The 24,029-nt window shown below is 41.4% G+C and overlaps 1 protein-coding gene across 12 annotated transcripts in view; it reads left to right on the forward strand.

Moving 5' to 3' along the window:
• znf536 (zinc finger protein 536) overlaps positions 1-24,029 on the forward strand; it is a 177,301-nt gene that overhangs the window by 93,638 nt on the left and 59,634 nt on the right. For all 12 annotated transcript variants that reach the window (XM_057329330.1, XM_057329411.1, XM_057329402.1 and 9 more), the window contains one exon: positions 23,494-23,652. In XM_057329330.1, the coding sequence (XP_057185313.1) occupies positions 23,494-23,652 (159 nt within the window). The remainder of the gene's footprint in view (positions 1-23,493; positions 23,653-24,029) is intronic.

Here is a 24,029-nt window from a genome sequence, read left to right on the forward strand (position 1 = left end):
ACTATATTTGATGGGTTAAGATCGTACTATGAGACGGTGGTGCTGAATGTTCATATATGTACAGAAATTTGACAGTTGTGGCAGGAAATGAGCTGAGCTGAGAACTAAAATTACATATATTTTGTGAGACAGAAGTATTACTTATCACTAACATCACCTCTGTGACATTCTCTCACCCTCTCTCTTTTTCTTAAAAATGTCTCTGTTGCTCTCCAAAACCTTAAAAACGAGGACACGCTACATCTTTCTCTGTGCTAATTAGGAAGTGCAGACCTTGGAAGAATTATGTCAATGTTTATTCCTATCATTCACCTTCATTGCCGTTTGTGCCCTCTGCCCTCTCTCACCCAGCATGCATCACTCTCACTCTCATTTTTTGGATACTGCGTCTAGTCTTTATATGCAAATATAGCTTAATTTATATGTCTTAATTCTCCCCAAACCTGAAATCTGTCATCTTTTTTGGAATTTAATACAAGAAAGTGTGTGAGGAAAATGTTATTACACCGCTTTATTTCAATACAGTGGGTCAGGACTCTGGTGTCTTTTAAATGATAAAAGTTCTATTCAACGTGCTAATTGTCAGTGTGCTCAGTTGATTGACATGTCTTAGATAAATGTAGACTTAGTATTTTTGTGCACGCTTGAACAATAAAAGGGCAATTTATTTCCCCTTTGCAGCAGCTCATTTGATTTCTCGGTTTCGCATGCTCACTTTTCTCTGTTTCCCTGTTATACTCTCTCTCTCCCTCTCTCTCTCTCTCTCTCGCTCTGTCTCTCTCTGTCTCTCTCTCTCTCTCTTTCTCTCAATTTGTAAATATTACCCATAGTGGGAATTAGCATTGCTTTTTTTCCACTATATTTAAAATTCCAATTGTATTCCAAAGTGTATATGAAAGAGCTGCTGCTAGTGTCGTCTCTCTGTGCTCACCGTACCCCTGTGAGGCTATCAACGGGCAGTCCTTATGAAACATTTATCAGTCTGTTTTATGTCTTAATGATCCTGTTAGGATTCCCCGCTTGGTTATGGAGACAACGGCAAGCTATGTACTGCTCAGAGGAAGAGAGAAAAAGAGAGGGAGAGAGAGAGAGAGAAAGCCGCGTGCAGTATACCAGATTTTAATTCCATGTCTTTGCCAAAACATTGCTTACCTTTGCATACAAGCCTCCTTGGCAATGCTGCGCTTTTTCATCAGTCGCTTCATTTCTGTTTTATGTTTTTATAATTAAAACATAATATTTATCTTTCCCCAACAGAAGGCTGTCGTACTGGGGGAGCTAGAGAGTTTGAATATTAATATTTTAAATGCATCAATATGACGTCTTTCTGGCGACGGCAGAGGTGTCGTCGCTTTAAACGAGATAATGTGGTCTTGTATACTATTAATTGTACTTGTTAGAAAAACTGAACCATCTTGACTGAAGCGTATGAAAATGTCATTATCAAACCACTGAGGAAAAAAAGCACGATTGCGTATTTCTTAAATCGAATTGAGTTTTGAATTACTGCGCGCTAAAGTAGACGCGAGTGTCACTGTTGACAATAACATTCTTTATAGAAGAAAACAAAACGTCAAAGTTCGAAAGAAACTTTATTTGCTGAGAGGTTGGATGGCGCTCTCGTTTTTGTGTCTGATGAGAATGTTGAGGAAAGGGCGACAGCTGTCTTCCTCTGTCAGAGCTGAATTCCTCTGGAATGAAATCGCCTGTCTCTCTCTCGCTCTCGAACCAGTGCATACAAATGGCATATCTGGGTGGGAGGGCGCTTTGTTTGAACAAGTTAACTTTGGCATGATTGGGGTGCCTCCCGTGTGAAAGAGCAAGTGAATACATTGACCTTTGTCTCATTAAATATGGAGGACCAGCCATATGATATCATGACAGAAGAATCTTCCTTCTCTTCCTTTCCTTTCTCCTGTGTCTGTCTCACTCTCTCTTTCTCGTTTAGCGTCTTTCTTTCACACAGTTGCGCAAACACAAGTTACAGAGGTGTAAAGCAAGAACATTATGTAGATTAAAAGCAGTATTTAGGGAGAGAAAAACACATGTGTCAAAGTCCACCCCCCTCGCCACGGCACGGCTAGGAGAGAAGGAGGGGGGGCTTTACAGGCATTCATCATGCACTGATGAGTATCTCTCCCCTCCTCTCTCTCTCCGTCTCTCTCCTAACCCCATTGACAGGCCGCATAAAAAACCCTTTTGTGTCAACATCACGGCACTGACATGAGGCAGATAATGACATGAAAAGTTTGCGTCTTCTTCTCTGCCCCCCATCTTCATTTTAGTGATAGTTATCTTCCAATCAAAGGCAAAAGAAGGGTAAAAAAGGAAACTGGGCAAAAAAGTCCACGGATTAAGATCTTCATTTTCTTTTTTTTTGCCTGTGCATTCCAATTGTTCTTAAAATATTTGGCAATGTCAATTAGTAAGTGAGCAGAGCTAGCTGATGAACACAATTTTCCACTAGACTGAGCACCCTATTGTTGTGGAGCGAGCAGCAGATTTCTGAGGTCATTATCATTCCCCGTTAGCCTGGCCCAGCTGCTCCTCTCGGCTTCAGCCAAACTCCACACCACGGCTCTGGTAGCAGGCAGCAACAGGGGGCCTGGAGAGAGAGAGAGAGAGAGAGAGGGATGGAGGAGAAGAAGGGAGGGCTGTCAGGAGAGAAAGAAAAAGAGGCAGAGAGAGATAGAGGTAGCATGTAAAGGCAGGCTGAAATGAGCAAATGATGGTCAGACCAGCTAATAAAACCTAAAAAGCAAGATTGAAAAACGCCTGAGTGATAAAATTAGAGTGGATGAAACAGGGATAGAAAAAAGAATAGAGCATGAGGATGGAGAAAACAGAAGGAAAGAAACACGGGGAGATACAGCGCTTGGAGGGAATTAAAAAATCAGTCATACGCTTCTTGGAGCCGAACGCCGAGCGCTGAGATTATGAAGGCAAAAGATTTGGATGGTAATGCAACTCGGGGAAATAAAGATCCAGAATGACACACTGCCTTGGTTGGGCAAACCTCTCCCCCAACAGACCCCTATGCTGGCAGGCGAGGGCAAGAGAGAGCGGCCCCAGCGAAGCCATCCTGTCTGCAGTAAAGTAACTACAATGAGGGAGAGATGAACACATGGTGGAAGTGAGGCACGGGTGAAAATGAATGCAGTTCTAAATGAGTGAAAACACTGTATGTGTTATGAGGGATGGAAACTCATGAATGTCTAAAATAATGATGGCGAATGAGTGAGAAGAAAGTACATGTGAAAGAAACATGAGAACAACGGAAGAGAAAAGTGGAAAACAAAAATGCAAGAAAAAATAATTAGGAAGTATCATGTGTTTATATGAATCATCCTAATTGCACTACTAAGTATTTCCTGGGACTGGGTAGTGGCAAAGTTTTTTTGTTGTGTGAAGGGAGACAGGTTTAACACATTATTTTTTAAAATCCAGGCAAAATTTAACTGAACTTGATAGCCTGCTTTTAACATGCATTTTTTTAAAAGCAGTTTTGATATAAAATAAGGGTAGGGAGATTTTTTTTATTGGACATTTAAGCCCATTGCACATTGAGTCCGAAATTTCTGCACGTTAAAAAATAAATACGACCTCACGTTGTGTCAATCACATTTACACACTGCCTCCGATATTTTCGTCCGTCATAAAAACATTCGGACCGGGTTCGATTTTCTGCGTTTTTCGCATCCGTCAAGCATTTTGAATGGCCTTTTATAACAATTCGGAGACACCGTACAATCGAGAGCCAAATACGAAAAAACGCATACGAAAATTTCAGACTGTATGTGCAAAGACCTAACACTGTGGCTAACACTTTGAACATTTTACAATAATCATGCAACTTAATTTGAAAGGATACAATATTTTAGGTTTCTAAAACAAGGCCAAATCCATTTTTCTGTTTGAATAAGACCAAATGAACATCTTATACTACATAAAGTTCTCGGAAATCTAAAAATTGACACCTCTGAGGGGCGTGGTTGGCTGCTCATCCACCTGACATCCTTATAGAATTAATGTATGAGTGAAGGAATTAATATTTCTTCTTGACTAATCACTGGTTTGGGACTCTCCTTAACCAACGCCAGTATGCCACGACCACCTGGATGATTTTGACGGCAGCAAATCTGTGCTGTCTTGTTTTCTGTTACTCGCGGTAAACATTTTTTCCTACTTCTTTCTATGTTCAGTTTACATTTGCAAGCATCAAGTTGTGTTTTCTTTCTCTCTAACTGAAACAGGCCACCACATTGTTTTGTGACCACAGACAGTGACAGTAAGTGGCACTTTGAACATGACTACCTCCTGTTTAGAGTGAGCGGATCGTGATTAATAAGAGTTGAGTTGTTTGATCTGGAGTGGAGGGCACTGTGGCATCTTCACTGGAGTATGTCTATGCTTTACCCCCTCTCCATTCTCACAGGAGAGGGCTGACAAGCTTCCCCAAAGGAGGGACATTTGACTCATCAGCATGGTGGTGCTATCCATTTCCTTCCACGCAGAGACACTTGAATCATCATCATCACCCTTTTCCCCAATCCCACCCCCCCCCAAAAATATAAAATGACAGCACTGCATTCCATCTTTAATCTAGTAATTTAGACCTCTACGTAGAGCTTCTCTGTTGTGTGAAATTCGATGTTCTACCAGCTGCTTTTTATTCGGCATTGATTAAAACAGCAAAAGAGGAGATGAAGTGTTTTATTCATTCTCTTCAAAACATCCTCATACCTGCATCATTGTTTCCAAAGGAAGCTTTTTCAGATGATGAAAGCCCCTTTGACTCGAAGAAAAAAGAGAAAAATATAAAAAACAGCTCTCTCACTTTTGTACTTGCCAGCTGTACGTTTTAATGTGATCCCAGAAGCCTTTTCCCTCCTCCCCGTTCTCTTGGCACACCATCTCCCTCTTGCCCCTTTCCCACTCTTGCCGTCTATACGTCTTATCCTCCCCTCACCTACCTGTAGAAAGTTTGCGTTAGTTGCACGGCACGGCATCAAAGCATTGCTCTCAGCTTGCAGCTGCCAAGCTCCTCGTCCCCTGTTAGCAGGCATCCAGCTGTCACGCGCAGAAAGGGGGAAAAGAGGGAGGAAATCTCTCACCAGCCATATGGTACCCGGCTCTGCCGCAGCCTCGCCGCTCCACGGGCAAATGGCAAACTCATAGATCTCATCAACACTCCTAATATCCAGCTTGGAGATAGAGAATATTAGCCCTTTCACCCTCCTCCATCCAGGCCTGACTTGGTGGAGGAGTGGGTTCCTAGTTAGTGTGAATTGCTGTTTCTCACCATGTGCCCTCGCCGGGCGTAAGGGGTAGACTTGGTTTCTGGAAGGCTTTTTGAGAATGGATGCGTGCCATGCACTGTGACTCGATTTTTGATAGCTTGCGTCGTGAGTCTCTCGTAAAGCGCAGCTGAATGAAAATCCCCGAACAGGTTGTGGTGTTTGAAAAACGGTGCGAAAAGCAGACACATTAAAGATTCCGCGTGACTGACCCTCGAGAGTTCGGCTTGCGCGTTCGGTCTATTAGCAGGATGCTACGTCTACCCTCCTAATCCTAACAGGCCTGAGATATCAGACTCCGCTGTCTCGCTGTAAGTGGTGCCTTATGGCAGCGCAAGCTGCGGAGAAGCAGTGGAATTATGGGTACATTACCACATAAGGCTGAAAACACTGTCAAAACCAGCCCGGGTGAATCCTGCATGCTTATGCATACACCGTTTCTGAGTTTAGCCTTGAGCAGAAGGTACATAGAGTAATTGGTGCTGGAAAAGAACGTGTTTGTGAACTTCAGCATTAATGGATATTAATTGAAGGAAGAGGGGGGTGTCTCGTGCGCAAGAAAAGAGAAAAGCAAAAAAAATATTTCGTTATTTGGCTTATTTATTTTCTTCCTCAACCCAACCTGAAGCGGTCGCCATTAGGAGTGAGAGCTGGAGAGATTAATATGGCGGTTGCAGCGTTTTGGAGGGACGGTAACGTTAATGGTCCCACTGGGTTTTTAATGAGTGTTGTGCCCCAAACAAAATGAGCTAATTAGTGTTATCATCCATATATCAGGCCATACGCATACACACACTGATCTACCCTCAAACGCACACACACAGCATCACACTGCTCCTCCATCACAGGAGAATCTGATCAGGGCTTTGTTCTGCCCTAACATTACAGGGCGCCATAGTTCGAGGAATGACCCTGTCTTTAGCCTTGCCATTTTCTACAATCGGTTGTGATTGAGGTGTAGTTTAGACATTACCTTTGTTTACCTATACTGTTGGCGTGACTTTTGCCACACAGAACAGCGCAGCCAGTTCACACTCAATGTTTTGACAATCTGATACGTACAGCCACAAACTGGAAAATTATAGCTCACACTGGAAAATACGATCAGGTTTCCTTTAATGTCCCTCAGTGCAAACAGCCTAGATATATGATATTGCTCTTAATATGTCTACAGGGATCATTCGTCCAGCTGTTAACGCAGAGAAAGAAAGACAGAAAGACAACTTTGACAACAAGGAAAGAAAGAAAGCTTTCCTGTTTGGACACAGCTCCTGTTATCTTTGCATAAACTGGGGGGTTTGTCACGGCATTTACTCACATTTAAGTTCCCTTGCTGTCCTCCACTTTATTTCTCTGGCTTTAAGCCTATTATAAAATCAATAAACAATTGTGCCTTTTTCCCCTTTAAATCTTTTTTCTCCTCTGCATATCCTCTGCAATTGGAGAGAAGAAACAGATATCACAGCTGTGGTGATAGCAGGTACCGACACGGTGACCTGTCAATAAAAACAGACTCAATTTAGTCCACAAGCATGTTGGCCTCATGTGTTCTGTGTCATGATCCATTAATGTCTGATCTCCGATAACCCGGGGCTAAACCTAGAGCCCTGCTCCTATCATAAATGCATTCAATATTAATGCTATTCAGTTGCAAGTATCTAATGTTTTTTCCTCACTGTCAAACTTTCACGTTTTTTTTCAATGTGTGCTATTGAAGGCCTATTTGGTCTTTGGTGAAATATCGGGAATCGGCAAACTACGCAATAAACCTGACAGCTTTACGCTGCAGCGTATCTATCTCGTACTAAACGCTCCGGAACGCTCTGTTTCTTTTTCTACTCCTACACTCCGGCGTACTGTAGATTGGCACCCTGAGGCAAAGTTATGGAATGATCGAGGGCTTTTTAATTGTCACATTCTCAAAATGTAATAACCATCCCGATAAAAATCAACAAACACTGAGTTTGACAGCTGATTCATACATTGTGCATCAAAAATAAAAGCCATTTACAGATTTTAATTCCCACTGTCAGTTTAAACTAAAGTGTCAAGCACAGCGGTAGGCATGACAATGTAAACCGCTTTCATTTCTCCAGCTTTAAAGAACTTTGAAACAAAAATGCCTGTAACAAGGCTACAGTCGCATTGTTTTTCTCTCGTTCGTGCTTTTATTTTTTTCTCTTCCTTCCTCTACTTTTTTTCTTAGGTCTCGTTCGAGTGCTGGTAATTATGGGTAATCATAAACAGCGGAGCTCCTGCTAATGAGCCTGTGTTGTATGTTGGGTTCATACAGAGCCCCCTCTTCACTGCAACCAGTGTGGGTAGAAGAAGCTGCTCTTTGTTCTGTTTGTGGTGGTCCTTTTTCATTTTTTTGCCAATTTGAAACTGTGCCTTTACATTAGGTTTCATTTTTATCTTTCTTTTTCTAGTTCTTTTTTCTGTACTGTCATACAAATAATTAGATTACCAAGCAAGCTGTGTTGTGCGTATCCATGGGCTCCTCAATGGTCAAAGCCGCCTTGTGATTGGCTGCCCTTGATAGAGGAGGTCGTCATCATTTTGTTGTAGCTCGTATCATCTCTAAGCCTTTGCTTACGGGGCGACTTTTAATTGATCAGAGTAGAAATGCATTTTGTAATTGAGGACAAATATGCAAATCTATACAAATAGAATGGCGAGCACTTATCCATGGTGGTATACATGTTTGAAGTTTGACACATGGGTACAAAGGTTTGGCTAAATGTCTACTATATAAGAATATCTAAAACCGACCAACATTTGAGTTTGTTGAGTTTATTTGCAAAAACAGATAACTCTGTTTAAAGAAAAATGATGTTTTATTGTGTAATATTGTGTATTTACATTGTGTGTTAGTTAGCTGTATTTTTTTTATTATTATTACTTAATCAGAAAAACCCAACTGCAGTTTGATTGATATAACTTTGAGTGCACAATGAAAAACTTTGCAAATGAACTTTGCAAATGAACTCTTTAATTTTTTAAGTCATTGAGTCATTTCTACCCTTCATCTTAAGAGGTTTCTGGGACACTGCTCTTGTCATAAAAATCCGAGATGGTTTAAAACATGATCCAGTGCACAGGGCACCTCTAACCCTATTTGCTCAGCCCTTGTCACCCTCTTTTGAACTCCTGTAAGTTTCACAGAGAGAACCGCTCGCTCTCTCACTTTTATTCTCTTTCCCTCTGTCTCTATCGGTCTCACTGCTGTTCCTGTATTTCCACTGGGAGAAACATTGACCTCATTTGTGAGGACAATAACCCCCTTGACTTTGGGGATTAAGACATGAAACCTTTGTGGATTAATTAGGTTTGGAGTTGAATTCATTTTGCTGCTCTGGAATACAACAAGAAAGTGAGAGAGAGGAAAGAAAAAGAGAGAGAGAGAGAGAGGGAGAGATTAAAAAAGAAAAAGAAAACTAGGCAAAGTGAAAGTTCAGTTGTTGTATAGGAAAATTGTTTTACGACCCCCAATATATGCATTTTTATTGGTTTTCCCAAATGCAGCGTGCCACAAAAGAAGGTGTTTGCTCCAAAACTCCCACTGTCTCTGTAATGGCGCTCCACGCGCAGCAAGCGAGAAGTGGCAGCGTTGAGGATTCACATTGTTTTAGTTGTCTTGGAAACAAAGCTCGGTGTTTGTTTGTGTAAGATCTACCCCAATTGCAATTTAGATGGTTAACACCTATTGTTTTTGTTAAGAACATATGTTATTTGAGTTTAACTTTCATGTGAAAAGAGCTGTTAGCACAGTTTGTTTACAAACTAGCAAACACTCTTAATTCACGGTAGAGGAACTAAAGAACAGTGCAAAACCTTACATCTGTGATTCGCTTGCACTCTGCTAAACATAATGGAACACATGGGCATGATTAACCTAACACTTCAATAATGATTTAGGCTTGGTTTAGTGTTTACCAAGGTCATTGGAGTTTTTCTTTTCATCACAATATTTATAATGACTAACGTTGCCAACAATCTCTTTCTTTCTTTCTTTCTTTCTTTCTTTCTTTCTTTCTTTCTTTCTTTCTTTCTTTCTTTCTTTCTTTCTTTCTTTCTTTCTTTCTTTCTTTCTTTCTTTCTTTCTTTCTTTCTTTCTTTCTTTCTTTCTTTCTTTCTTTCTTTCTTTCTTTCTTTCTCTTGCAGATTTTGTAGTTTAAATACATCTCTCGTGTTAACCGAGTTTCCTTTATGTTGTTCTGTTGCACAAGGTGCTCGTATCAGTCAGCAGTTGGCTTCCATCATGCATCCCTTCCTTCATTCTCTCCAAAGCGCATAATATCCTTTTTACGATTCAGCAAACTTTTCCCTGGGGATTCTCACTCGAGACGTTATGGAAAAGATGTGATGTTGTGAACAGACTCTGGGCATTGTGACAGATTTGACATATTACAGATAACAAAATAAGAAAAACAATATCAGCTCAGGATTTAGCACTGCGGGCGTTGAGATGCAGGGCCATGTTGTTTCATTTAACACCAGGCCTTGTGCATGACAAGTTGTGTCGACGTTCCCCTCAGGACACAGGTTTAGTGCTGGTTTTAAGAGGGCCTCTGCCTGCTTCCTCAGCGTGGCTAAACCACGGCTGAGCCCCCGCGAGCCCTTCTCTGGGGACGGATCGCCCAAATGCCACCTCTCCTGGCTCGGGGTGCAGGTGAGGTGTAATCTTGCCGCTGAAGCACTTCCCTTGCCAGAAACAGGTATTTCCTGTAAGACACAGAGATGAGGATTCAGTAAAGAATGTCAAATCTGTTTTTCTCTCGTTCTCTCTTCATCTCTGTCTCTGATCCTCACATTTCACGCGTTTCTGCTGGGCCTCAAGAATAGCAGATTTGTCTATTGTGGCGCAAAGCGAGAAGAGGGGCAACTTGAACTTTAGAAAGAGAAAAAGTTTTGAGGACATTTCTGGATTATGTTCATGAGACACAAGCTGCTCGCAGTCTGAACATGGCACTATGTCAATGCATGTCTATTTCCATAAAGTTTATTTTTACACCCTGCAAGGCTCAGCACAGTAAGACACCACCGCCATCTACAACTAAATGGATGTAGGCAGGAATCTTAAGTCAACACATCCTGATTCCAAATATTCTGACAGCTAGCGTTGTGTAACAACCTGTCCTTCTGCGCAAAGCATATTAGAGAGCATTGTCCCAATGTCAAATCACAAACCCCCCCCATTAGCATGAAACACGATAATGAATCATTGCCAAAGGGTTGCCCAACGTTTCCTAAACGTAGCTAACAGTGTTGAAAAGTACACCGTGGCATTGGTGCTAACAGACAGGCTTTTCTTATCTCATGCTTACTGTAGCGGTAAGTTGAACATCTGATGGCTCTCTGTGATGCAGCGTGGCGGACAGGTGAGATGCGTGAGCGAGCGACACTTTGGAGACGCGTGTTCACACCATGTCACCGTTCTCCATCTGCAAGCCTTCAGAAAAATTTCCCTTTAGTGTGTCTCTGCCAAGCTCACACGTTCACAGGAGCTGCCGCACGTTCTGCTTTCATTTATCAGCCACTGTTCGCTAGTATTGTTTCTCACTTACTCAGCGAGACAAATATCAATGTTTAGTTAAAGACTCGCTGTAGTAGCATGAAACAGTAGACAGTAAATAACAACTTCCAAAGAAGCAAGACGCAATATGAAAACATAAAATGAAAAGGTGATGAATCCCTTCAACCCCAGCTTTAAATTCAGCGCTGTTACATTCACATATACTTGCTTTATGTGTATGTTTTCGTTCAAACCTTTTTTGTCAGCTTCTCTAGCAGGTTCGCTTTCCTGCCTTGCCACATCACTGAATAAACCTTGAGGCCATGTCGGCTAAACAGATACCAACACCGACAGACCGTCTCAGGCTCAGTGAAGTATTATCCCTTTAAAAATAGGGAAAACTCGGTGGGCTTATTGTAGGAGCTGTGCCGAAACAGACGGTCTCCCACTGCCGAGTGGGTTGAGGTCCAGGGAGCACCATGAGTTTTTTGCGACGTATCCCCAACTCGTTGGAAACCAGAACGCAAGAGAGTGCCATCTTTCCCCCCTACAGTGCTTCCAGAATATCTCGCCACAATCTTCCCCTCAAACACTCTGTTTGTCTAACCCCTTCTGTGTCCCCCACAGAAATAGCCCACAGAGTCCTCGTCCCTCCTGCCACACGCACATACGTACCGTCTCTCGTTGTCTGTGTACTTATTTCATCTCATTCTGTTTATCTGGCCTTAACGTGAAGATTACCACAGTTCACAAATGAACAGTGGAAATGACATTAAAGGCTACATTAATGTTGGCAGACGCGTCTACTCTTACAACTATGTATTGCTAGCCTTACATTTATGAATTTATATACCCTACACAAGAGTAATTTCCTCATGTATTCACAGGTAGTAAACATTATATGGACATCACTGTTGTCCTATTTCCCTGGTTGGGTATGTCAGTGATCTCTACTGAGAAAACTCATCACCTGATCTCCACCCACGCCACGAGCTCGCCTTTTAGGGAAACATCCGGTTCTGTCATGGAATTTGTGTGCAAACACAGCCCTTCCTCACCCTCCATCCACCCCTTCCCCCTCACGTGTAAATTAAATCCACATAACAGAGATCGATGGCTGCCTTCTAATCGCGTTAGACGTATTGTTTTAAAATACCAGCGCTCAGCTGGTGAATCCTGGGTGCTCTTCTGTTTGTCCCCGTTGCAGAGATCAGACCTCTTTAGCTTCCACTTTCTCTCTCTCTCTCTCTCTCTCTCTCTCTCTCTCTCTCTCTCTCTCCCAAGCTCGCTTTCTGCTCTCACCCCTTTTCCTCAAGCTGTTTGTTTTCAAAGTCCAGGGAATTGGCCCAAATCCTAGGTATCACATATCTGACCATATTTCAAGCCGAAATTAAGCATGTTAAAACCCTTTTCCCTTTAAAGGTCAGACATTAGTGCTGGTAAAAATTGATCTGTGGGTTTTATGAATTTAGCCCCTGTGTTGGAGCTGCTTTTGTAATGGGAAGATTCAGTGGGGGAAGCTTAACACGGCATTGTTTTGCTTTGACAACGCAGCCACGAGAGCCTCTGCAGCTGTTCCCCCTGCTTACAATGGCAGATTAATTAACACAATCATGTGCTGCTGGCTTCAGCTCAACATGCAGGTCTGCTCTGGGACAGATAGGTAAATCCTATACATGCCTTTCCAGACAGAGCATATTCTTGATGGCTTTCGCAACTAGATATATATTTGTGGTGTGACTGGTCAGCCTATCAAGTAAAAAAAGCAGAGGGGCAAGAAAAAAACTACAAACCAGAAGGAGAGGCCTAAGCTAATTGAACCAAAGCATTGCTGGGAAGTGTTGTCTATTTCAGAGCAGCACTTCCTATACCCACCCCCTCCCCCCCCCCCCCCCCCCCCACACGAGCTGCCAGGGCCATTAGCCGGGTTTCCTAATTAAGATTCTGCCGGCCGATCCGTCTCTCTTTCTTAGTTAGTTCCCTGACATTTTAAACTGTCTATTATTCCACCCGGCTTTCAGGTGCAATGCTGTGTAAATGGCAAGTCAAAAAATTATGTATCTCTCATACAGTTATCCATCAAGGACTATTAGAGGGAGCGGTCCAGGCGCTTAAATCATTACCGAATGCTGTGATCTTTCCCGATTGATCTTATCGCTCACATCCACTGTCATACTGTTACCACACTTCATCCTTCCATTTCCCCCCTCCTCTTCCTCTCTTTTCACCGCTCTTTTTTTCCCTCTGTCTGCACCACACCCGTGTTTGCTTTTCGACATGACCACAGAGTGTCGATATCTCAACCTTGCACCCACTTCTCTGTTGATACGATGATCACTTAACAGTCAAGAGCAAAGAATGATGGGAAATAAGGGCGTCATCAGAGGCAACAACAGCAGCCGAGCAATTATGTTTCTTTCAGGCCAAATGCTTTGCCATTAATGAAATCCCTTATCACCCCGGAGAGGAGCAGGATGCTGGGACAGGTGTGCAAGATGCGCGTCACTCATTTATCTTGTTTCTCGGAACGAAGGGAAAGTGAAATGTGCAGATGCGGTGGCAACAAGTGCAAGGCGAGTTTTATTGCCGTAGATAATGTGTTTCTCAGTTACATATTTTAAACTTTGATTGGCAGCTCTGGCTAATTCTATTTTGAGGTGTGTAAATATAGGATCTCATCAAAAAAGTCTTGGCACGCCAGCTTTCAGTGGGAGCGTGTGAAAATGTGTATGGCTTTGTGTGTGTGTTTGAGATTTGTTTGTGAAGCCCTGCTTGTGAATGGGTGGGAGTGAGAGATGAGGGAATGTCAATCGAGTGTCTGACATCCTGCAGTGCCTGTGAGCTGTGGATAGCATTTGAAGTATTTGCCCCAACAACAAGGTGTCTGCCCTTTACCAAAGCAAGTGGAATCCATGTTAGTACCTCAGACAGCAGCAGCAGTGCCTCCAGCAGGGGGGCCCCGGAGCAGAGGTAGCCCAGGAGAGGGGGGCCGGGGGTGGATGGGGTGGCTCTAATGACGCTAATGCTCTGTGAGATTCTGGCTCCTGTTAAAGGAAGCAATCTGATTGGAAACAGTTCTGGGAGTCTGGGAGGTTGGCCCTGGCTCGTTTCATTTAATGACCCATTTCCTCAGCTCGTGCCACAAGCAGTTAACAAAAGTCAAGGTGCCCAGAGGTTCCCCTGCTGGGGGAGCGCGCCAGACCCCAGCTGAAGGTGGGAGGTGCAGAGAAGGCCAGAAGGAGGGGTTTATGTTGTAGATTACCGGTGTTTTTGTCAGCTGACTGTCAGGTCAAGTAGGCTGTGATTTTTTTTTTACATGCATTTAAAAATAATTTTGCCCTGCATTTAATTTTATAATAACTGTAATTAAGGACTTTAAAATTGCTATCATTATGCAATGCTCAACAGACTATTAGTTGCAAAGTAAGAAATTAGTTAAAAATGTCATATTATGTCAACTTATATTTTGATATAGCTTTATACATTTAAGCTTTACCCATCACCCTTGACTCCTAGACAATTATTATATAAAGAAATTAGTTTGAGGTGCCACATCAACCTGATGTACTGTGATTTATAGAAAGGTTAACCTTGTAGCTAACGCTTTCATGCTAATAGCAGCAGCAGCAGGCAGCCCGTACCGTCTAGTTGTACTAGAGATGCTGCAATGACTTCTACCACATGACCTTCTACCACAGTCCTCACGGCCCCAGGAGCTAGTCCTAATGGAGCGAGTAAACTCTAAAAGCCAAACTTGAGCTCACTCACACATACATATCAAGCTAATGATCAATTATTAATATTCACAATCTCTAGCCTCAATGTCCCCATATGGGTGTAGACGACAAGCAATTATGTCATGCTTCTCGCTTTTCGGACCAAGCCGTGTGAAGCTATTTATAAATATATAAAAGATAGATCTTATTACGCAGAGTTATTGCCCTCTTATTTCAGATGTACAGATTCAGATTAATTTGTAATTAGTCTTGAGATTTTGAGCCTCTGTAGATAAAGGATTCGAAAGTCTATGCTTCATTCCAGAAACACAGATCTTTAAAAAAACTCCCAAATGCTGGTAGCTGGACTAAAATAGAATAAGCCTAAATGATTGTGCGCGCAGACAAACATATGCACGTATGTCTGAATGCCCTGGCAACAGCGAGCTTGCCAGTAAATGAGTTTTGAAATAAACTGTTATTGTTTAGTTGTAAACATCGCATCCATGTAATGGAATCTAGGGTCGTGCTTAAGTGACAGCGTGTTGGTGGTATTGTACAAACACAGTCTTTTAAAGACGGAGCGTAGATGGGGAAAAAAGGAAAATAGGAAAAAAACAAAAGAATAGGGCAGCAAGGCATCCGAAGCCCTTTTCTCTGTAACGCTGTGATTTAATTTTCAATATCCTGTCATGCAGCACTTTTCGTCGGGCTTAGGTTCACATTAATTTGCTCCAAATGTCAGATATCTCTCCTCAGATAAAACAGACAGAGAAATAAAGACATAAGGTTACGTCTTTTCTGTGGCCTGTACCCGAATGGTGTTATTCATATTAGTGGGGGAGAGTCTATTAATAGTTGAGTCATCAGTGCAGCAATGTTCTGAAATGGCAAATTGTTTCTGTAGCTCCTCAATGGTGATTCTTGCTCTCGTCAGTGACCTTCATAAGACATGAACATTTGGTCTGTGGAGGAGATAGGAGCAAGCTTTCTCACTGACATGTGTGAGGGGTGACGCACCGTCAGCTGGAGGGAATGGAGTTGTAAGAAGTCAACAGTGAAAGGATGATGGAGAAAAGAGAAAGAGGGGAGTTACACGAAACCTGGCACCCGTAGGATTGCATTAATATCTCAATTGTTTTTCCTAGGCAGCAAAAACATTAAATGAAGAGCAAATTACCACTGTTGCCTTTTAGAAGAAATTTCAACAATGCCACAAACTGTGTTCAGGTTTGCAATCAAAAGCCAGCATTTTTAATATAAACTCAAATATTTGGCATTAGATACTTTCATGACTGAATTTGCTGTTCACAGTTGTAGGTTTGATTCCCAGGGAACAGACATACTGATAAAAAATGTTTACCTTGAATGGACTTTAAGTAGTTTTCGATAAAAGCATCTGCCAAATGCATAAAATATAATCTAAAAGAAACTGTTTCATTTATTGTAGTTTTTTGTTTCCTGTCAAATTTTATGAGAAACATCTGAGACTAGGTTGATATTTAAATCAAACTTAAATGAGATTTTTATTAAATCTCCTGTGCTGTGAAAGAGCGACCTCTGAGGAATATTTTTTCTGGACATAAATAAAAATAAAGCATACATGATATAATCAGGTTTGGTTATATGGATGCTTGCCAGTACCGTTAATGCATAATACATCTTTGTATTGAATCTCATATGATTTCTCATGTGATTTGATTGAGTTTCATGTGATTAGGCTGTTATCATCAGTCTTGTAGCACAGTCCATGTTTCAACAGTTCTCATCCTGCCCGCATGTTTGCAGTTTTTTTTGTTTGTTCTAAAATTACTCTATCAAACTTCATTCAGACATCGCACTCAGATTAATGTGGGTTAAATAAAAGATGTCCAATGCTATTTTTGATGGATGATGTAACCTTGAGGGGGAGGGACAGTTTTAAAGCATCTCTGTCCTGCTCTCAGCATCTTGAAATGTATTCTGATGGAGTTGCTCAGTCATGAGACTCTCCTGTGTTAGGCGGCATGATAAATCTTTTTATTTCATTTTCCAAGACAGTGGACAAGTGCATATAAGAGTAAAACTGAGGATGTCCTTGACCACGCGATTTATAGTCCGTGTGGCTGAGACACAAAAAAGCCATGTTTTACAGTTCCTGGCGGGAAGGTTTTTGGTTAAGGCGATACGTAAAGATGCATGTAATTCATCATCTTCACATTATAGTGTCAGCCTTTGTGAATGTGTAGTTTGGTAATGTTGTTATTGATCAGACCGTCCATATGGTAATTTCCCTAATATCTTCAAGTACATCAGTATTGTTTTAATTCTCATTAATGAAGGCAATAGAGGAATGGCTTTTCAAAGCGTATGGCTTTAGAGGGATGCTAATGGATTTAGAAGGTGCTGTAAAGGGATGTGTAAGTCAGCTTTATGATTGCCTGGTGTACTTGTTGTTGATTTTGTCGGGTGGAAAAATGAATAGGAAATCAATGTCAGGCGAGGATATTTTTTTCTACCCTGAAAGACTTTTAAAGGTACAGTGCTGTGCCTAACTAATGCGTGATATAAATTCTTTCTTTCTTTCTTTCTTTCTTTCTTTCTTTCTTTCTTTCTTTCTTTCTTTCTTTCTTTCTTTCTTTCTTTCTTTCTTTCTTTCTTTCTTTCTTTCTTTCTTTCTTTAACATATTTCTGAACTGGCAGCATCCAGCCTTCACTAATGATAATGCTGCCCATTTACAAAAAAGTGGGCGTTCTATGAATATTTACCACCTTTAACAGAAGCCAGCCTTACTGGAGTGAGGGTTGTAATAAGATGCCCGCCCTCAGGGGCCTCGCAAGCTCACTAAGGCTTCAGATCATGGCAGAAAGGCTCCTCTCATGCGTCAGGCCAGCAGTGGTCATGTCGTCCCCTCTTTCATCCCCTGCATGCTGTGATCACCTTGCAGAATAATAAAGTTATTGAGACCTCACTGCCTCCTCATCGGCCTGGGTTTCACTTTCTTTTCAGTGCGTATTTATTAATTTATTAATCTTAATTTTCATTTCTTTTTTCCCCTTTTTTTAATTTGCTGCTCTTTGAAGCCTGAAAGCAACTCGAGAGGAGCAAACAAAGATGGGCGAGTGCCAGGCGCAAACTTATGGCACCATTCCTGTTCCCTCAGCTCGACAGAGGCATAGCCTTTAAAGAGGGAGAGGCGCACCTTCTGTCACTGATGGAGAGAGAGAGAGAGAGAGAGAGAGAGAGAGAGAGAGAGAGAGAGAGAGAGAGAGAAGGGGGGTGTTCTCCAGTCAAGAGTACTGTCAATGTGGTTCATTTGCACAATTCTGCCACTTTCACCTCCCTGACCTCCTGAGACTTCGTATGTTGGCGTGTTGGTGCGTGAAGCCTGGCGTTTATACAGGGTACATTTTATGGAACCCGAGACTCTGCGATCAAATTTCAGTTGCGACAGAGCCGTGCATGACTTGGCTGTGATCCTAGCGTCATGTTGAAATGCTCATGCTTTATGTCACCCATTATGCTATCGAACTATTGATGTTATAGGTTGAGGGGGCTAAATTAAGCCCGCTAAATCAAGAAAGATTTTTAACTTCATGCAGTCAGACAGCAAATACTTGAAGCTCATTTTCACCTGACCCCCTCTGCCAGCAGGCAAAACAAATGTGCTCTAAAAAAGAGAGGGAGAAAAAAAGCAATAGAAAGAACGAGAGAGAAATGCGGCATTCTGTTCACAAAGCAGAAAAGGGACAATCTTTCCTCCTCCTCTTGTAATCCTACTTTCACTCAGGCTGCCGCTAATAAATATAAATGTTTGTGATTAGCATCACGGCGGCACAGGTGCATGTTTGTTGCGAGGAGAGGCATGTTCATTAATTTTCAGCGATGAAAAGTGCACTGCGCCATAAACACAGAGTCCAAAAACGCATGGGCTGATAAATGAACGCACAGATTGTTAATGTACCATTGTATGGCTGAGCCTCCACAAGCTTTAAAAAAAAAAACACGGGGCCTTCTTGCCAAATCAGTGCTAGCTGGAGGTAATGTGCTAGCGGCCCCCTTTTTCGTGGTCCAGATTACAGGGAATGGAGCTTTAAAACTGCGTTTTGTGTGCGTGTGCATATACTTACACGTAGGATATAAGGATTATATAGACAACACAGCTTCCCCCCACACTTTCCCTTTGATCCTTCAATGCCACGTTGCCAGTAATTTAGTTTTTTTTTAGATTGATATATACCGTTGTGTTTAGCTCTTGACTGTGTAGGTTGCCAGTCGGATGAATAGATGTCAGGTTAAGCCAACTAATTCTAGGGTATCATTACTATTTATTAATCTAGAAATAATGATAAATAATATAATGTATGATGTATGATATGAGAACATTTATGGCAACAGATAACATATGAGATCAAGACTGTTCATGTTTAAATACAACAATGCTTTAAATATTCAGCAAGAAAATACTGATTTCCTGCAGACCAGGAAAAAAAGATCTTGAAAATGGGTTGTTTTTCAGTCACAGCAAAAATGTTTTATTAGGGGACCGCTGAACACCTGCCTTAAAATGTCGTTTCAACATCTCCCGAATGCCATTTTGCTTAATTGACTTGGAAATGGCCCAAATGTATTGCTGAATGCAGTCTAATTAATATTAATAATAAATGCCATTATTAACATCAAAGAACATCTGGTGCCCCTGTTTACCCACATGCCTTATATGTAGCACATTTTGCGGCTGTTTCATCTCACAAACAGAAAGGGGGTAAACACTTTTTGAATTTAGTATTTATTTCTTTATTTAAATTCTAGTTTGCATCCACAAATTTATTACCTCATTGACACGCAGGTCATTGCGCGCCGCCTGTACGCAAGAGGGCTCGCTAACATGCTGAGTGAATCTCAGAAACGCTTTGACAGATTTTTTTTGCGGGCAGGACTCAGTTGTGGTGGTACCACGGAGGGGTTTCGGGTCCCTGGTGTACCACTAAAAAAATAAATAAGTAACTGCTTGTGCGAGCATCTGTGCCAGGGGGCTGCATTAGGAGTTTTAGCCACCATAAATCAGCAGGCTAAATAACTTTAATCTAAAATTTCATTAAGTAGTCCTTGTCAGGTAGTAAAAGGAGGGGATAATGCAGTGGTGTTTAATGATAATTGGTGTTTGGTTAATAAATTCTGCGAGTTCCGATTACTTTCTAGCAGTCGGAGGAATGCTAGCCTCAGCAGTGTAACTAAACCTCAAATTGATTAACTCGCCTGAACCAGACTGTTCACAAAGATGGCACGGGTCCAAATCAAAAAAGAGAGAGTGCAGCGCGCGCATCAGCCGGATGGTGTTGTGTTGCTCCAGCGTAAGAAAATCAGCTCCCCCCGGGCGCATTTTTAAAAGCCTAATGCCTTTCAAATGATGTCATCACATTTTACCTCTTCTCTCTCTCTCTCTCGCTCTCTCTCTCTCTCTCTCTCTCTCTCTCTCTCAGCTTTTTACTATCTAAATCCAAATGTTTCTCTCACATTTTCCTCGGGTGCTACAGAGGCAGGGAGGTCAATGACTGAGTGTGACACGTGACACATTATTCTAATGGATATGGGAGACATCTTGTGTTTTTATGATTGCATCTTTTTTTCTCCGAAAGTGATATGAGAGTAATCAGAACCACAGACTGATTTAGAGTGAAAGTGTGATTGTGAGCGATCCATTAAAGGTGTGTGTGTGGGGGGGAAGGGGGGTTGTTTCATAGTGGGCTTTTGTTGTTGTTGTTGTTGTTTTTATTAGTGGGAACAGGGTGTGGTCCATCTGTGGAGATTTGAGAGGCTGTAGACACACACATACACAAACAAATACCGACATAAAGAACATTTAAACTTATTTCGCTGTGACAAAATACATATTGTACATGCACTTTATCTCTCAATATATATGCATCTTACCAGCTTCCATAAGCATGTGTAAGTGAGTTTGAAAGAGAAATGGGGAGAGAAAGCAGACGACAGGGTGAGCGACACACCTCCCAGATGGCTTTTCCCAATGGTCTCTAGTCTGATTCCAGTCTATTGTTCTGGCATGTTCTGCAATACCGGTCCGGTAGAACATGTATGTGTGCTATTATCTGCAGCATTACGGTATGTGTTCCTTTAACTAACTGGATGGACAATAAGACTGCTATTGATATATTGTGTCACGCGTTTGGAGATGCTCTTTATTATTGGTTACGGCAGCAAAAATCTCATAAGTGAATCCAGTGGTCGATGAAATATTTATGGAGATGGAGATGATTGATACCAGCGTAGTCACAACAAGCAAGCTAATCATAAATTACAGAAGTAACTTCATTATCGCCATGTCTAATTAGTCAGACTGTAAACATCTATAAAAGAATACTGTAGCATTTGATGATGTTTTGGAGCATTGTCTGCGAGCCGGACTAAAGAGTTATTGTTTTCAAGCTTAACTGGATAATATATGAAGGCCGCGGCTCGTTCGTGACAATAATTTTAATCTTGTGTCTCTTACACATTTTTCTTTTGCATAAAAAAGGGCCGAGAAATGGAAAATCAATATGCAGAAAATAGTTATAGGTGGCGGGTTATCGAGAATCTCTCTGTTCCAGACACCCTGGGCTGAGAGATGATGCGTAATATATGGGGTGACCTTCAAATGTCATAAATGTGTTGTGCAATAAACTGTCAATATTTGTGGTTATTTGGTGCAGGATGACTTTTACAGTAATTGGAACAGCCGTATTAAAAGCTGGGGAGCAGTCAGCTGATTAAAGACAGCCCTGCTGGCCTGCGTGTGTGTGTGTGTGTGGAGAGAGGGGGGGGGGAGATTAAAGAACAGTATTACCTGTTAAGGCCTTGAATGGCTATGTATCTGTCTCCATGATGTTCCTGTACTGTCTGTAGTTACATGACAGATGATTAAGATTCCCTTATGAAAAATTAACAGTTGTTTAACTATAAAAACTGTGTATATACAGTATATATATATATATATATATATATACTGTATATATATATATATACTATAATAACATGATATTTGTTGTTGAACTTTGGTAATCAATCCACCAAAATCCATTCTTATTTACTATAATAAATCTACTAAAATAAAAGTGTTATGATTGACATTCAGATCATTACAATATGTGTATGAGTGCTTTTTTTGTTGGTGTGTGCAGTTGTGGGACAACAACACTGTGCTTTCTCTTCTATAAAAGCCTCTAAAATTTGCTAGTATAGGAGTAATATTGTAAGTGTCTGTGTACCAGGCTAAAGTGGGTCAGAGTGTTTGTATAGTTGCGAGTATGTTTGGGTCAGAAAATGGGGCACACATCACAATGTAATACGGGTAGGCAAAACGGAGGCAGCAAATTGCAGGAATGTGATCAGTCACAAGAGAGACGGAGATGCTGACTCAACTCTTCCTTTTTTAACTTGTCAAATCTCATTCGATTCTTAAAAAGAGGGTAGAGAAATGTGGCGAAAAAAGCAGGAAAATAAAGAGAGATTACTAGTACAAAAGCTTTTGATTGAGGCAAATGGATGCTAAAGTGGGTTGAACAATTGAGACCATCACTGCGTCCGAAATCGCATACAGTACATACAGATTTAAATGAAGTACCTACCTATCGACCGTTAAAACAGTATGTTCTATATAGTATGTGTGGGTGCAGTATGAATAGATTTTGGACGTACTGCATCCATCATGTTTTATTGTCATGTGACCCATATGCTCTTTGACCTATGACGTATTAAGGCCTGGGCGTCGGTACAAACATAATTTATTCACGAGAAATTGATTATTCTGTACATACATTTAAGAAACGGACACCTGCTTTGAAGTTTTCTGCTGTTTTTATTTGATTACATTTTGAAATTTGAACATTGCTAAGCTCCCGTTGCATCATGGGATAGAGAAGTGTCCATCTGATGCACACTCACAAATCTCGGCGGACGCTGTAGACAATCCGGGTATTTCTCGCCTACTGTTTTGTGCATACTGAGGTTTCGAACCTACTACTCATGACTCATACTCATTTTCGCCTACTAAATAGTATGGAAGTAGGCGATTTCGGACGCACGGCATGTCTCTCCTTACTCACACACGCACACCGTATCATGTATGCACGGAAATAAAAATGCATATAAACCCTTTCTCACACTGTGGCTGGTCATGTGCTTGAAGATGTACAAAGTACAGCATGTTTTGTTTGTGTTTTTAGGGTCAGAGCTTATGTATATGAAGAAAGTGGGGTGAAACTTTTATTTTTAAATCCAATAGGTGATTAGGTGATTAAGTGATGGTTTCAACATACAATAAAGGTGTTTAGTTGATCTGTGAATAAATGTAACTTGTGAACTTGACCTGGTCTTATATCACTTCGTAACTTCACCGGAGTGTCAGACACTTCACACAATATGATAACCTCCATAACTCACCATGGTGTAACACTGCTGACATTTCACATATAAGCAAAGTGACTAATTATCTCGAGTGTGGACTTGTTGACACTCTTAGACATTATTGGTGTGACGGTTGCTCAATCAGAGCGAGCCCATCGTTAACACCGTTTCCCATCAAGCTCCCCGTCGATGTCAACTGTCAAAACCAGGGCGCCACGGTGAAGCGAAGACCCTGTTGCTGACACGGCTGATTTTTTTCTGTATTCTTCATTTCAACACAGTCTGCCATATGCTTCCCAGAACATATGATGAGAGACTGGATAAAATGTTGGGATGTGAGTGTACATGGGGGGGGTTGATATCTGTAAAAAAAAGCTTATAAACTGTCAGCATTCTGTCGGGTTGTGAAGGGCGTGGGGGAGGAGGGGGTGCACGTGAACTCATTGATGTGTTTGACTTTGCGTGGCATTAGCAGATTTGGGTGGCAAAAGCTGAAAGAATGGAGAAACAAAACATCTGAGGTGTGGTTGCTTCGAAGTGAACCTGAAAGTCGTTCTCTGTCTTTCTGTTTCCTAGATGTTGGGGAGGAGATGCCAAAGCCTGTGAGTGCTGTCCAGCCCCCCACTACCCAGCTCCGGGAGAGGAGCGTGGGCTCCAGCATGAAGGACTGCCCCTACTGTGGCAAATCATTTCGCACCTCCCACCATCTGAAGGTTCATCTAAGAATACACACAGGTGAGAATTTTTTCAATGAGAAATCCAGGAATGTCACATCACAGAAGCTGTAAAATGTCTGTTATTTTAGTACATGTCTGAAGTTAAACTTGTCACTGCAGATTGTAACATTGTCAACACAGCAATTACATGTTTAAAACTTTACCATTTAATTGGGTTTGTTTTTTGTCCACAACGCTCAGTGCATTTACAATATTTTCTTCACATGTCAGGAAAGCACATAATAGGCAAGGCAAGTTTATTTATATAGCACATTTCATAAACAAGGTAATTCAAAGTGCTTTACATAAAATGCTTGACAAAAAAAACAGAATACATAATGCATAAGACATTAAAGCATCTTTTAAAAGCAAATGATTTAAAATTACAAATACAAC

This window comes from Triplophysa rosa, linkage group LG1 (assembly GCF_024868665.1).
Source record: "Triplophysa rosa linkage group LG1, Trosa_1v2, whole genome shotgun sequence".
Taxonomy (NCBI): Eukaryota; Metazoa; Chordata; class Actinopteri; order Cypriniformes; family Nemacheilidae; genus Triplophysa; species Triplophysa rosa.